The 14,532-nt window shown below is 37.3% G+C and overlaps 1 protein-coding gene and 1 long non-coding RNA gene across 2 annotated transcripts in view; one reads left to right on the top strand and one right to left on the bottom strand.

The window, feature by feature from the left end:
* bmp7b (bone morphogenetic protein 7b) overlaps positions 1 to 14,532 on the top strand; it is a 120,723-nt gene that overhangs the window by 56,163 nt on the left and 50,028 nt on the right. The window contains exon 3 of the mRNA XM_067446914.1: positions 13,394 to 13,542. Within this exon, the coding sequence (XP_067303015.1) occupies positions 13,394 to 13,542 (149 nt within the window). The remainder of the gene's footprint in view (positions 1 to 13,393; positions 13,543 to 14,532) is intronic.
* Positions 6,618 to 9,999, bottom strand: LOC137079006 (uncharacterized). The gene is made up of 7 exons (XR_010905391.1): positions 9,141 to 9,999; positions 8,955 to 9,062; positions 8,730 to 8,830; positions 8,203 to 8,295; positions 8,009 to 8,124; positions 7,781 to 7,873; positions 6,618 to 6,799 (listed from the first exon to the last, which is right to left on the bottom strand). It is a non-coding gene; the product is annotated as an uncharacterized lncRNA (long non-coding RNA).

Raw genomic sequence — 14,532 nt, 5'->3', positions numbered from 1 at the left:
GTGCCCTAGAATGGAAAACTGTATTTACCTTGGCATGGTTGAATAATACGAGTTCTGTACATGAAACTGACCAGTGGTGACCTTTCACAAAAACCATAGGCCCTTCTGGCCATACAACAGCATTCCCAAATAATAACATTATCTTAAAATGTGGACAAAATTCACTAAAAGAACTTAACAACAGACTTAACAACAATGCAAATACTGAAATATATATAAGCCTTCACTGTGTCCTAACCAAATTCGACATGTGAGAAAATATATATTTATTTTACTGTTCTTATTTCTGCAGCATTGTGGCTGGAACAACATACAAAATATGACAAGTGCAGAACAGATTATGTGCTTTATTTAATGTAAAAAATAATTTAAAGCAAGCGTTTGAAAACAATGTTTATGTAAACTTTTTAGACATAGCCTTACTGAAAGCAGTAGTGGATAATTTACCTCAGATCTTGAAAATAAATGATAGGAAACAACTGTTCAAGCTGTCAAGGTGAACACACAAGTATATTCTATTATTTAAAAAAAAAAAATCAGTCACTCAGTGTGTAATTTTGATCATGCTAAAATTGTGTATGATTTAATTTAGGAATTCCATATTGTACTTATCAATTTTGTTGCAAATGCAGTCAATGCGCTTGCAGAGAGCCCGCCCACATGGTCTTCTGATTGGCTGTGATTTTTGATTGATCTCGGATTGAGTCTGGTTTGCGGTTGAAAATCTTGCTGCATCGCGTCTGTTTAGGACACGGCGTTAAGATTACATTTACTTTTCAAAGCTGCAACAGAACTACCGAGAAGCATCATAAGCCGTTTATTTCTCCTGCTTGTCTATATGCTAGGGTATGGAAACTGCAATACCCTGACATACGCAAACGCCGCCCCTGGAACTAACATACCCTGAGCCTCAAACACCACTGTTTCCTCCTTCATATGTAAATCTTGTGCATGAGAAAGATCACTGAAAAGAGGCGAATCCCAACATAACACCGACTGTGATGTAACAGTCGGGATCATTCATATTTATGCTCTCAAAATTTACATATACCAGCCCATGTTCAAGGCCAAGCAGAATTAACGTGATCCTGCACCGAATCAACAGAACTTGTGCAGGTATTGTGCAGATGAGGACAATACAGTGAAAACAGCCGAACATGGATATAAATGTTATGTTTCAGGCTGTGTAGCAGATGTGAGGACTTTTCATAGCCTTCCAGGCTATGGTAATTACAGTTATGTTACAGTTATGAGAGTTATGTTAGTGCATATTACTAACATAACTGTCAACAGGTAAGGTTGATGTTTAAGGATTTACTTCATTAATTTATTGTTCATATAACACCAATTTAAATAATTGTTAGTTTGCGGTGTTTAACTTCAATTTGTGCAATCTGGTAACCTCGTGCACACACGCTCTCTCTTACGCGAGCGGATGATATAAAAACACCAATAAACAAGTAGGCTGCATTTATCAATCTCCATTTTGAGATGTTCTGCTTAAAGTGTCTTTCAGTCGGTCTGTGTTCTGTCACGACTCACAAGCCACTCGTGTTGTTTGTGCGACTAAAGCCAGAGAACTTATATTAACTTATCTTGTCTTCTATAATCCTTGCTAAACTGACATCAAACCTTCTCAGTGATGAACTATAATAAATTATTTGTGACTATTTGCGATTGTGTTAGCTGAATAACTGCACTTGTGTGAGCTACTGAAATGAGCCAATCAGAGCAAAGCTCATTATTATTCATGACCCTTCCAAATAAGGCCATTTCACTCTAGGGTCAAATCCTAGGTTGTAAATGGACCTGTAAAACTGTATCTGGAAAATGTTTGCCCTTACCTAAGCCAAATAACTCTATGTAGATATTGGAAAACAATTTAAAATATTATATCAATGCATTCTATAGCACCTTTAATAATGCCGTAACCGTATGATATGTGAATTTAAAAATTGGTGTGGATCTTCTTTGGTACACATACCAACAGATCCTCTAATATGACTCATAAAATAAAATGGCTGCCAGCAGCCAATCAAATTTCAACGGAAAATAACGTCAAATATGATTGTTTGTAAAGATCCATAACGTTTTTGCTAATAACTCTAGTACTGAAAATAAAAAAAGTCTTTCTTCTGAATTCTACAGTTACCCGAAAACTTTGTAACACTTTAGTTTAGGGTCCAATTCTCCCTATTAACTAGTTGCTTATTATCATGCATATTACTGCACTGTAAAACATTATTTAGAAAAAAAGTTACCTGGTTGCCTTAACATTTTGAGTTCATTGAAATTAAAATTTTGAGTTAATACAATGAACATTTTTTGAGATTCGACAACCTTTATTAAAATATTATTAACAGATTTTGTAAGCATATCGGGGAATTGTGTGCATTTTAGTTCTGATGACGCGGTGAAGCATGCCAAATTGTGCTATTTTCATGATTTATCACATTTTTTATGTGGTTCAGATACAAAAATATTTTGAGTTTCTATTTATTAAACAAATTTCCTTCATTGTATCAACTCAAATTTTTAATTTCAATAAACTTAAAATTTTATGGCAACCAGGTTACTTACTTTTTTAAGTTAAACCAACAAAAACCCAAAAAAATTTTTTACAGTGTGGTATTGGCTGTTTATTAGCACTTTAAAGCACATATTAATGCCTTATTCTGCATAATCATATTCTATATGCCGCAATCCTAAACTTAACAACTACTAACTATTAATAATCAGTAATGAGGAGTTTATTGATGCATAGTTAATACTAGGTTAATAGTGAAAACTGGACCCTAAACTAAAGTGTAACCCAAAACTTTTCTAGCATTTTGCTCTTTTTTTTTATATCAGCATCAGAAATATGAAAAATGCCTGCAGATTCCATGTGGGCCAGCATATAGTTTACTGTTTTTTATGGTGGGTGTTTCTTGCCTGTTAGTTGGTTTCCAAGGAAAACCCATTCCTCTTGAGGGCCGTAACGCTCTCAACCCCTCTGGTGCATAAACGCTGGACACATTTGATTTGTGTTTCCTTTCCTTCTATTTCTTTTTTTCCGCACACACACAGTGCTCAGTCTATCTAACCATCCCAATGCAAACTTTACTGTTGTACCACACCATGTTTCCTATTCCGACTCAGTGGCTCCCTCTCAAAGAATCAGTTGTGCACCACAGGGCTTCCCTTCACCGCACGTTCGGGACCTTCTAGAATATCGCCGTGACCCGCGCTGTGAAATGGGTTCAAGAACAACTAGCTCCTCCTACGTGCAGCTCGACCCCTCCTGAAGGCCTCTGTCGCCTCGTTGGGTCTGTGGGGAACAACACACCTCATTGTGCTCCCATCAGGGAGAGAAAAGAGACAAAATGGAGTGATAAAGAGACTGAATTAGACCGAGGCAGCAGATGTTGAGCAGGACAGGTGTTTGGATCACACACACCGAGCACCTGAACTACTTTGAAACTTCTGAAGTGTGTTCATGTGTGTCCAGTCTTTCTCTCCCTGCAGCGTTTCCACTTGTCTTTGGTTGTATACTGCTCTTCAGTCCCTTTCTTATACGCTGTCTTCTTGACTTGCTCTAAATTCCTCTGTTTGATTTAGAGCAGGGCAGCCACACTGTGAGATCAACAGCCGTTTATAAAGCCATTATTGTCAATTAAGGAAATGAAGTGCTCCCGAGGGCCTTACCATCTGGAGCAAGCGCTCTGTTCATCGCTCTCCCATTTCTCCACTTATTTCACTTTTCCCCTCTGTTTCACATTATCCGCCACCTTCTCCGTCTTTCACTGTAAGGCTCATTCAAATCAGTCGTTTCCATTTTGAAAATTCAGTCTGCAATTAACAACAGTTGAGGTTAAGTTTTAATTTTTTCAAAATGATTGACACAGAACCTGTGGATGAAATGTTTATATAAAATAAACATAAAACAACAAACTTTATTAGGTACAGAGGTGGAAAGTAATGAATTACATTTACTCGCGTTACTGTAATTGAGTAGTTTTTCTGTGTACTTCTACTTTTTAAAGTAGTTTTAAAAATCTGTCATTTTACTTTTAACTAAGTACATTTTAATTAAAGTATTGTACTTCGCTACATTTTAAACCACACTCGTTACTGAGTAAAAATAAATCATTAATGCAAAGAGGGGAGGAAAAACATGCGTTCCGGAAATGACTATATTGAATAGAGGGCAAACACGCAAATATCAGATGGAGACGAACAAGACAGACGTCAGTGACGCAGACCCAGGTGAAAGCAAAACGCCGTCATGAACTCCTGGCTAGGATGGAAATGCTTTGGATATAGAAAACAAATAAAGTGGTGTTGTCCTGGAGGATAAATTTGCACAAAATGTGGATGCAAATGAAGAAACACATAAACATGTTCAGGAACGCATCCCTCTGTGCAGATAAAGGTATGTTTATAACTTAAGGCCGATTGATTTCTGTGACGCAGAGGGAATCCCGGAATCCAGTCATGAACATTAACTTTACATTATAACGTAGATTTCACGTAATACACGCAAACTGGATGAACGAAAAAACTCAAAAAGTAGAGCTGGAGGCCTAGAACAGCTTTTCCCAACCGGAAAAAGATCAAAACCCCCACTTGATCAGGTTGAAACCCCTTAAGTCCCAAAGCAAAAACGGTTCAGGAATGGTTTGAGGAGCACAACGAAGAGTTGAGCTGACTTGAAGTGTTGACTTGGCCTCCAAATTCCCCAGATCTCAATCCAATCGAGCATCTGTGGGATGTGCTGAACAAAGTCTGATCCATGGAGGCCCCACCTCACAACTTACATGACTTAAATGATCTGCTGCTAACATCTTAGTGCCAGATACCACAGCACACCTTTAGGGGTCTAGTGGAGTCCATGCATCGATGGGTCAGGGCAGTTTTGGGAGCAAAAGGGGGACCAATACAATATTAGGAAGGTGTTATGCCTGATCGGTGAATATATATATATATATATATACACTGTAAAAAAAAAAAAGTTGAGTTAACTTAAAAAAATAAAGCAACCAGCTGCAAAGCATTTTTGAGTTTACTCAACTTCAGTGGTTGAAGTTATGCCAAATCATTTTTGAAAGTTCACTAAACTTATTTGATTAAGTTAATTATACTTTACTCAGTAAGTCCATCTAACTACCAGTCCAACTCAAAGAAACAAGTTAGCACAACTTCAGAGGTCTTGAAGTTGAGTAAACTCAAAAATGCTTTGCAGCTGGTTGCTTTATTTTTTTAAGTTAACTCAACTTTGTACTTTTTGTAAGTTGGTTCAACTTTGAAACCAAAAAGTTGGTTCAACTTTTTCAACTTACCAGTCCAACTCAAAGAAACAAATTAGCACAATTTCAGAGGTCTTGGAGTTCAGTAAACTCAAAAATGCTTTGCAGCTGGTTGCTTTATTTTTTTAAGTTAACTCAACTTTGTACTTTTTGTAAGTTGGTTTAACTTTCTTCAAATATCTAACCCAGCTACTTGTGTACCCACCACATTAAGAATCCAAATGCAGCCAGAACAAACCACACTGAAAATACAACACAATACAAAATACATTGCCATCATTACAGAAACATTTTATTGACAATTCTGCAAAACAGCATTTTCTGTCTCCAATAGGTACATTAGAAGGTGATGAACTTCTACTCCACTCTTCAATATTTATAAACAAAAAAAGATTATACACTAAATTAGTAGGGATGCACCGAATGTTCGGCAACCGAAATTATTCGGCCGAAAATAGCCAAAAAAGCACTTTCGGCATTCGGCCGAATAAGTAAAAAGGCCGAATAATTTTTGCCGAACAATGACGTTTTTAATGACGCGATCAAAAAGTATCCCACGTAGAGTGAGAGCCGCGTGCTTTATGCAGCAAACATGTCAGCAGTGTGGAAGCACTGTTTAGAGCTGCATCTCATGTCATCGATGAGAAGAGGAACTGACTTTCATGTGAGAAAGCAGAGAAGCTACTTTTCATAAAGAAGAACCTGACACTTTTCCTGAAGAAGTAGGCTAAGTAGGCTTATGTCTAGGACAGTTATTTATTTGTTGTGGGTTCATCCACATTTTTTGCACTATTCAATGCACATTTGTTGTTGTAGACATACAGAGTTACATTCTTTCAGCAGTCAGTTATAGGCCTAACATAGGCTATTCAAGAAGGGGGGCTTCTAAGATGGCCAAATAAAAATATATTTTTTATTTTACTATTTATTTATTTAAGGTTATGTTGTGCTTAGTTTGTATAATATCTGCTGGAATGTTAAAAAAAATTCAGTGTTAAATATTTTGAAATTGTATTTTTGTTATTTGATTTATTTCTCAGAAAAGCAACACAAAATAGTAAAAAGCAAAAAAAATTTAATTATTGTAATGGTAAAAAAAATTGCCAAATAAATAGAAAAAATGCGCAACACCGCGTTCGGTATTCGGCCTTTGGTCTTCGGCCAAGCATTTCATTATTATTCGGTTTCGGCTTCGGCCAAGAATTTCATTTCGGTGCATCCCTATTAGAGTACAAATTGAAATAAATAAATGCTCAACCTTATGATTATCCATAGACTGCAGCAATTTTTTTAAGGACCAGACTCTTGCTGAGCACTGGGGGTCAAGAACATTAAACACTTTTGAAAAAAATATTTAGTAACAATTGCAGCAAAGGTATTGCACATTACCTGGTCCAATCTGCTCTTAGTACTACAGAGGGGCACCTTATATTTGGGTTTGAGTGGATGGTGGCATCATTTTCAAAGATGGTTAAGATCCTCATCTTCTCCCTTTATCCTGGCTCTATGTCCTGCAATAGAAATAAGCATAAAATTAGGGATTTTCCAGTGGACCACAGTGTTCAGTGTGTTCCTAAACATGCTCATGTAACTTTATTTGAAAAGTAAAGGTGGCCCTGATTATAAAGGGTTAGTTCCTCACAAAAATGAAAATTAGACCATGATTTAATCACCCTCAAGCCATCCTAGGTGTATATAACTTTCTTTGTGTCAGAGTTATATCAGAGTTATACATTAAAAAGCGCATTTTTACCTACCCATCCATCAGCTATTCTATCCATCATATAACTGCCCCACACACAAGCGCATGTTGACTTGCATACCGTTGGAAGCTAGATATTTTAGTCTATACAGTTTTAAGTATGGATATTTTTCTTACACAAACACGCTACTTCGCTTGAATGAATGAATGAATGAATGAATGATACACTTTTATGATGGATAGATGCACTTTTATGGACTTCAAAACAGAAACCACCATTCAATGCCATTATAAAGCTTTGAAGAGCCATGATATTTTTTATTTAACTCTGCGTATATGAAGAATGTCCTATACACCTAGAATGACTTCAGGGTGAACAAACCATGGGCTAATTTTCATTTTTCGTTGAACTAACCTTTTAAGCTTGTTCAAATTCAGCCATTGAACTAAAACTGATAAACATATTATATTTCCCAAGCCCAAACACTGCCACACCTGAACCTGTGCTGTTAGAAGCCATTTCAGCATTGATGTAATTGCAATGCTGATTCAACAACAACTTGTTGAATTTGTGCTCTCAGATGAAATCAAACTGATCACTGAGAAAGTTTCAAATATGATTTTTCAATTTAGTATTTTTTACCATGACTTTGTACCCTGCTTTCGTCTCTTTACTCTGCCTTTTGGCTGACAGAGAGCAAATGATAAGTTAAGGACCTGATAAACAGCTGAACAGGTAAAGTATTTCAGGCATGAGTGTATATGCTGATGATGAAACACATCATCTTACCAGGCAAGTCTTCAGGATGTTTCCAAACTTTTCTCTTATCTAAAGGTCCCTCTGAAAGTTGTGGCCTTTCTTTGAGCAAGTACAATGGAGTGACTGAAAGACAGAAAAAACAAATATGGAACAAGTTATATCCAAGTTAAATCCAAAGAGAGGCATGGGACTTAGCTTGACAGAGAGATGACACCATTCAACCTTTAATCAAACATATATCACATGCTAAACAATTACCTGATGTTCATGTTGGTCTAGTAAGAACTTCATCTCATCTGCATTCTCTGTACAACTAGATGTGTGTTCATCCAATGAAGGGAAAAGGTGCTCTCCTGTAATACTCAGTACAGACCCTGAAAAAAACAAAAACATTGTTATAACAGTAAAAATTAAGTGTACACTTCATTTAGATCTAAAAATAATAAACTCACCTGATCTTTCAAAAGGTCAAATTTTTTGCACATCTGCCAGATTTTTGTCAATGCATCACTGATGTTTGATGTTGTTGCTTTTTTTCTTTTTTTCTAGACAGGACAAATACAAAAACAAACACAAAAGCAGTTACAGTGTGTTAATTTAACGCGTAGCATTACAGAAATGGAATAAAACAATGTGAAAACAACCCAATGCATAGTCTTCACTGTATTAATTAAATATAAATGTATTTATAAAGATACAAAAGAGCATTAAGTGATTTTGTCTTGTTGTTTGAGTAACAATAAGACAGCAGGTACATAGATTGCTGTCCCCTTAAGAGCTAAGGCACATATCTAATCCATCCTACTAAAAAATCTTGGATTAACTAAATTATTTATGTTCACTTAAGACATAACCTACTGTGTTTACGGTAATGCTACCCACTGTGAGCTATTTGAAAAAATAGACCTGATAAACAGGTGAACAGGTGAAGTATTTCAGGCATGAGTGTATATGCTGATGATGACACACATCATCTTACCAGGCAAGTCTTCAGGATGTTTCCAAACTTTTCTCTCATAAACAAAGGTCCCTCTGAAAGTTGTGGCCTTTCTTTGAGCAAGTACAATGGAGTGTATGTGACTAAAAGACAGAAAAAACAATTATGGAACAAGTTATATCCAAAGAGAGGCATGGGACTTAGCTTGACAGAGAGATGACACCATTCAACCTTTAATCAAACATATATCACATGCTAAACAATTACCTGATGTTCAAGTTGGTCTAGTAAGAACTTCATCTCATCTCCATTCTCTAGATGTGTGTTCATCCAATGAAGGGAAAAGGTGCTCTCCTGTAATACTCAGCACAGACCCTGAAAAAAACAAAAACATTGTTATAACAGTAAAAATTAAGTGTACACTTCATTTAGATCTAAAAATAATAAACTCACCTGATCTTTCAAAAGGTCACATTTTTGCACATCTGCCAGATTTTTGTCAATGCATCACTGATGTTTGATGTTGTTGCTTTTTTTCCCTTTTTTCTAAACAGGACAAATACAAAAACAAACGCAGTTACAGTGTGTTAATTTAACATGTAGCATTACAGAAATGGAATAATAACAAGATATTACAACCCAATACATAGTCTTCACTGTATTAATTAAATATAAATGTATTTATAAAGATATAAAAGAGCATTAAGTGATTTGTCTTGTTGTCTGAGTAACAATACACAAGACGGCAGGTAACGTACTTAGATTGCTGTCCCTTTAAGAGCTAAAGCACATATCGAATCCATCCTACTAAAACATCTTGGATTCACTAAATTATTTATGTTCACATAAGACATAACCTACTGTGTTTAAGGTAATGCTACCCACTGTGAGCTTTTTGACAAAATTGGGTATATGTTTCACTATCAAATTGCAATAAACACAAAAAATTAGCACTTACATGCTGTCTTTAACATTTTTAACATCATGCACGTCCTTCTTATTCTTTTCTCGTTCAAACATGTGTCCTCACACTTGTCTAAGTTGTCAATAACGTTGAAGCTGTAACTTTTGGCGCGCGTTAATCAAAACAAAACGGTGTGCATGCGTCTTGCGGAAGAACATTGTAGTCGGAACTACTTCTCTGTTTATGTCTATGAGGACGAGTCACGCCGAAAGTACTGTGCTACTCCGCATCGACGCCGACTGAGCTAAAATAATCCCAAAATAAACATGTATTATAGGTGTAGCGTAATGATTCAAGATAAGACAAAAACATGGTTTGAAAAATGGATTCATAAAATACTTGTTCATTGTATCTATTTAGTCAATTTTGAACATAAAAAACTGTTTACAAAGTGCAGCTTTAAATAGACGTTACTGTGCTACGTGGACAATCTCTAGCAATATAGACCTACATTTTATATAGTCTCCACAATAATATAGTCCATCCAGCCATACTGTAGCTGTATATGTACGTACCTTCAAATGTTAACAGACTGCTAAAAGCATCACCGAACATAACAGATAACAAACAAGATAACTAATCACCACATGCTTTAGTATGAGTTTAGTATTTTAACATTTAACAAACAAGGTGTGCCATGTACCTTAATTTATTCATAAAGCTTAAAGAAAACTTACCTCAACCAGATGAAATCCAGTCCCTTCCAAAGTGTGGTTGAAGGAGGAAACCCCGTGCAAGGTACAGCGCTGACATTCTGCGCATGCGCGATGACGGGAAGTTATGAATAAATTAAAACATTACGTTTTCTCAACTTACTTGTTTGTGTTCAGTGGACGACATATTAGTAAACTTGCAGTGAAATCGTTCTTATAAGTAAACCCAACATTGTGGTCAAAAATTTGTCCACTCAACTTAAAATCTGAAACTGAGTCAACAATTTGCAAGTTGGATTTTTTACAGTGTATATATATATATATATATATATATATATATATATATATATATATATATATATATATATATATATATATATATATATATATATATATACTAGATCAGTGAAAATGACTAAAAAGGCTGTTAAAATGCATGCCAGATCAGTAGTTGGCGATGTCACTTTGTCAAGAAAAACCCTGCGAAGGCGTAATACGCATGCGCATGACATCAACATTTTCACAAATTCACTTTTATGGAGATGTTTAAGGGCATCGTCTTCAAAACCATGAATTTTGAAACCCTCCAAAAGCTTTTTGAAACCGGTGTAAACACCCTTAGTTTGCTTGCCTTTGTTCCTATGTTCCTGCCATCACTGTTACTCATTATGTTACTAATTAGAGCACACCTGTTTTGTATTGCGTTTGTTTGCCTGTGTACTTAATTCCTTCAGTTCTTTCCACTCATTGACTGGTGTTGAACTTGTTTCAGTACACACTACTGCTTTGTTTTTTCTGTTATATTGTTGAATTAAAAGCTAATTCTACTATTTACTCTAAATCTTCCTCTTTTTGTAATCTTTTGAGGATTGTTTTTTTTTGAGAAATGTTTATTACATAAACTTTTAGGCTACAACATGATTTCTTTTTAATAAGTTTCATCTGAATTGGCATCTAGATTTACAGACCATTTACTCAGAGGTGGCATGAAAGCATTTACACTGCTGTTACAATTAAGTAATGCCATGAGAGTCATGGGTTTTAAAGGTATTAAAGGGATAGTTCACCCAAAAGTGAAATTTCTGTCATCATTTACTCTTCCTCACGTCGTTTCAAACCTGTATGACTTTATTTATTCTGTGGGACATAAAAGAAGATGATATGAGGGTGGGTAAATGATGACAGAATTTTCATGTCAACATTTTCAATGTTTTTTTAAATAATATGATTTATTTTTATTTTTTTATTTTTTTGGTGAACTGATACTAAGGACTGGAAAACTAAGATACTAAGTCATTGAAACATCCAACATTAATTCGATTTGTTCAAACGGCGGATTTATTCAGAAATTACTTCTATATACAGTGTATACATACACCAAAAGTATTGGGACACCTCTCCAAATCATAAAATTCTGGAGTTCCAATCACTTCCATGGCCACAGGTGTATAAATCAAGCTCTAGGCATGCAGACGCCTCTACAGACATTAGTGAAAGAATGTGTCGCTCTCAGGAGGTCAGTGAACTCAAGCGTGGTGCCATGATAGGTTGCCACCTGTGCTATAAGTCCATTCGTGAAATTTCCTCACTACTAAATATTCGACGGTCAACTGTTAGTGGCATTATAACAAAGTGGAAGCAATTGGCAACAACAGCAACTTATAGGCCACATAAAACCACAGAGTGGGGTCAGCACATGCTGAGGGTCACAGTGTGTAGAGGTCACCAACTTTCAATGAGTCAATAACTACAGACCTCCAAACTTCATGTGTGTCCTTCAGATTAGCTCAAGATCATTGTGTAGAGAGCTTCATGGAATGGGTTTCCGAGCAGCTCAAGCCTTACATCACCAAGAGCAATGCAGTGGCGTAAAGCAGCCGCCACTGGACTCTAGGAGCAGAGACGTGTTCTCTGAGTGATCATTCACGCTTCTCTGTCTGACCATCCAATGGACTGGGTTTAGTGATTGCCAGGAGAACGGTACTTGCCTGACTGCATTGTGTAAAGTTTGGTGGAGAGGGGATTGTGGTGTGGTGTGGTTTTTCAGGGGTCGGGCCTGGCCCCTTAGTTTCAGTGAAAGGAACCCTTAATGCATACCAAGAAATTTTGGACAATTTCATCCTCCCAACTTTTTGGGAACAGTTTAGGGACGACCCTTCTGGTTTCAAAGCATGGATAAGCGTGTTTGGTGTGGAGGAACTTGACTGGTCTGCACAGAGTCCTGACCTTTGGGATGAATTAGAGCGGAGACAGAGAGCCAGACCTTCTCGTCCAACATCAGTGCCTGACCTCACAAATGAGCTTCTAGAAGAATTCCCATAACACACTCCTAAACCTTGAGGAAAGCCTTCCCAGAAGAGCTGGAGCTGTTATAGCTGCAAAGGGTGGGACGACTCCATATTAAATCCTACGGATTATAAATGAGATGGTTCATGTACATGTAAAGGCAGGGGTCCCAAAACGTTTGACAATATAGTGTATAATCAATCGTTTTTTAAGGGTTGGGCTTGGCCCCTTAGTTCGAGTGAAAGGAACTGTAAATGCTTCAGCATACCAAGACATTTTGGACAATTTCATGCTCCCAACTTTGAGGGAACAGTTTGAGGATGGGCCCTTCCTGTTCCAACATGACTGTGCACCAGAGCACAAAGCGCGGTCCATAAAGACATGGATGAGTGAGTTTGGTGTGGAGGAACTTGACTGGCCTGCACAGAGTCCTGAGCTCAACCCGATAGATCACCTTTGGGATGAATTAGAGCGGAGACTGAGAGCCAGACCTTCTCGTCCAACATCAGTGCCTGACCTCACAAATGAGCTTCTAGAAGAATGGTCAAAATCCCCATAAACACACTCCTGAACCTTGAGGAAAGCCTTCCCAGAAGAGCTGAAGCTGTTAGAGCTGCAAAGGGTGGGCCGACTCCATATTAACCCCTATGGTTTAAGAATGGGATGGCATTAAAGTTAATGTGCATGTAAAGGCAGGCGTCCCAAAACTTTTGGCAAAATATGGCACATCTTTCCCTACATTTCCATACTTGCTTTAATCTGTGATACGCTGTCCTTTTTGTGTCATGTGCTCTCTCTATTAGGGATTCAGATTTGTTCCTGCTGGACTCACGGGTGATCTGGGCAGCAGAAGAGGGCTGGTTGGTGTTCGACATCACAGCCACCAGTAACCACTGGGTGCTGAACCCGGGCCGCAATCTGGGCCTGCAGCTGGCTCTGGAAAGCTTGGACGGTAAGTGGACGTGCAGGCACCACAGGTTCAAAATAAGAAATGTACATTGTGTTGCATCAGACATCACAGTTGCATCAGTTTGTTTTGCCTTCGCTTTTGTGTGCCATTTAGATTCAGTGCAGTTCAGTTCAGTAAATGTTTACAGTCTCTGAAGGGTAGTTTATTACATTGCATTTAAAAGGCATTCAGGGAAAAACATCTACAGTGGGGGACCAAACGTTTGAGACCATTAGCACAGTGTTTTAGTATATTTTGTATTTTTATAATCGCATTAACTATATTGAAAGCAGCACTTTGAGCTGCATAAACTCCACAATTTTGAGTCAAATCTGATGATCATATTCTCCAGCATGACTTGAGATACAAAGAGCATCCCCTAAAAGAAGTACACTTTTAAAAGACTTTAGTTTAAAAAAGTAGATATTATGGGAGTATGACCTACATATAATGTTTTTGGACACTTAATTCCATATTATTTGCCATTAAATGAGAATTATAGTTAAATTAAATGCAAAATTTAGAGTGTTTTTGACTCACTTAAAGGGATAGTTCACTCAGAAATTCAAATTAGCCCATGATTTACTCACACCCATCCTAGGTGTATACGAGGTTCTTCTTTCAGACGAAAACAGGTCGCTGTATTTTGTGCTCTTTATGTAGCTGTGTTCATCACTAATGCTTAGTCTAGAGTTTCAGCTACTAACGGTGAAGTTTAGTCTAAGATCAATGCTTGGTTTGGATGTCCTAAATAAGTTCTAAGCAATGCAGAATTAAACCTACCATGCTTTTCACTCGCTCACTTTATAGCCAGCCGCAGTGGGAGTCTGGGAGTGTGTTTTGCACCATAGCTGCATGATCGGAAGGTGTGTGTGTACAGGATGTTACAGGTTTTAAGTGTTAGCATGAAAACAGGTGCAGTGTATTATGGGGCTTGTGTAGATCAGTGAGCTTGTCGAGACATGCTCGCGGGACGCCTGCCCTGTCGCCGTA

The sequence above is a fragment of the Pseudorasbora parva genome, chromosome 6 (genome assembly GCF_024679245.1).
Source record: "Pseudorasbora parva isolate DD20220531a chromosome 6, ASM2467924v1, whole genome shotgun sequence".
NCBI lineage: Eukaryota > Metazoa > Chordata > Actinopteri > Cypriniformes > Gobionidae > Pseudorasbora > Pseudorasbora parva.
This window is presented reverse-complemented; position numbering and strand designations above follow the sequence as displayed.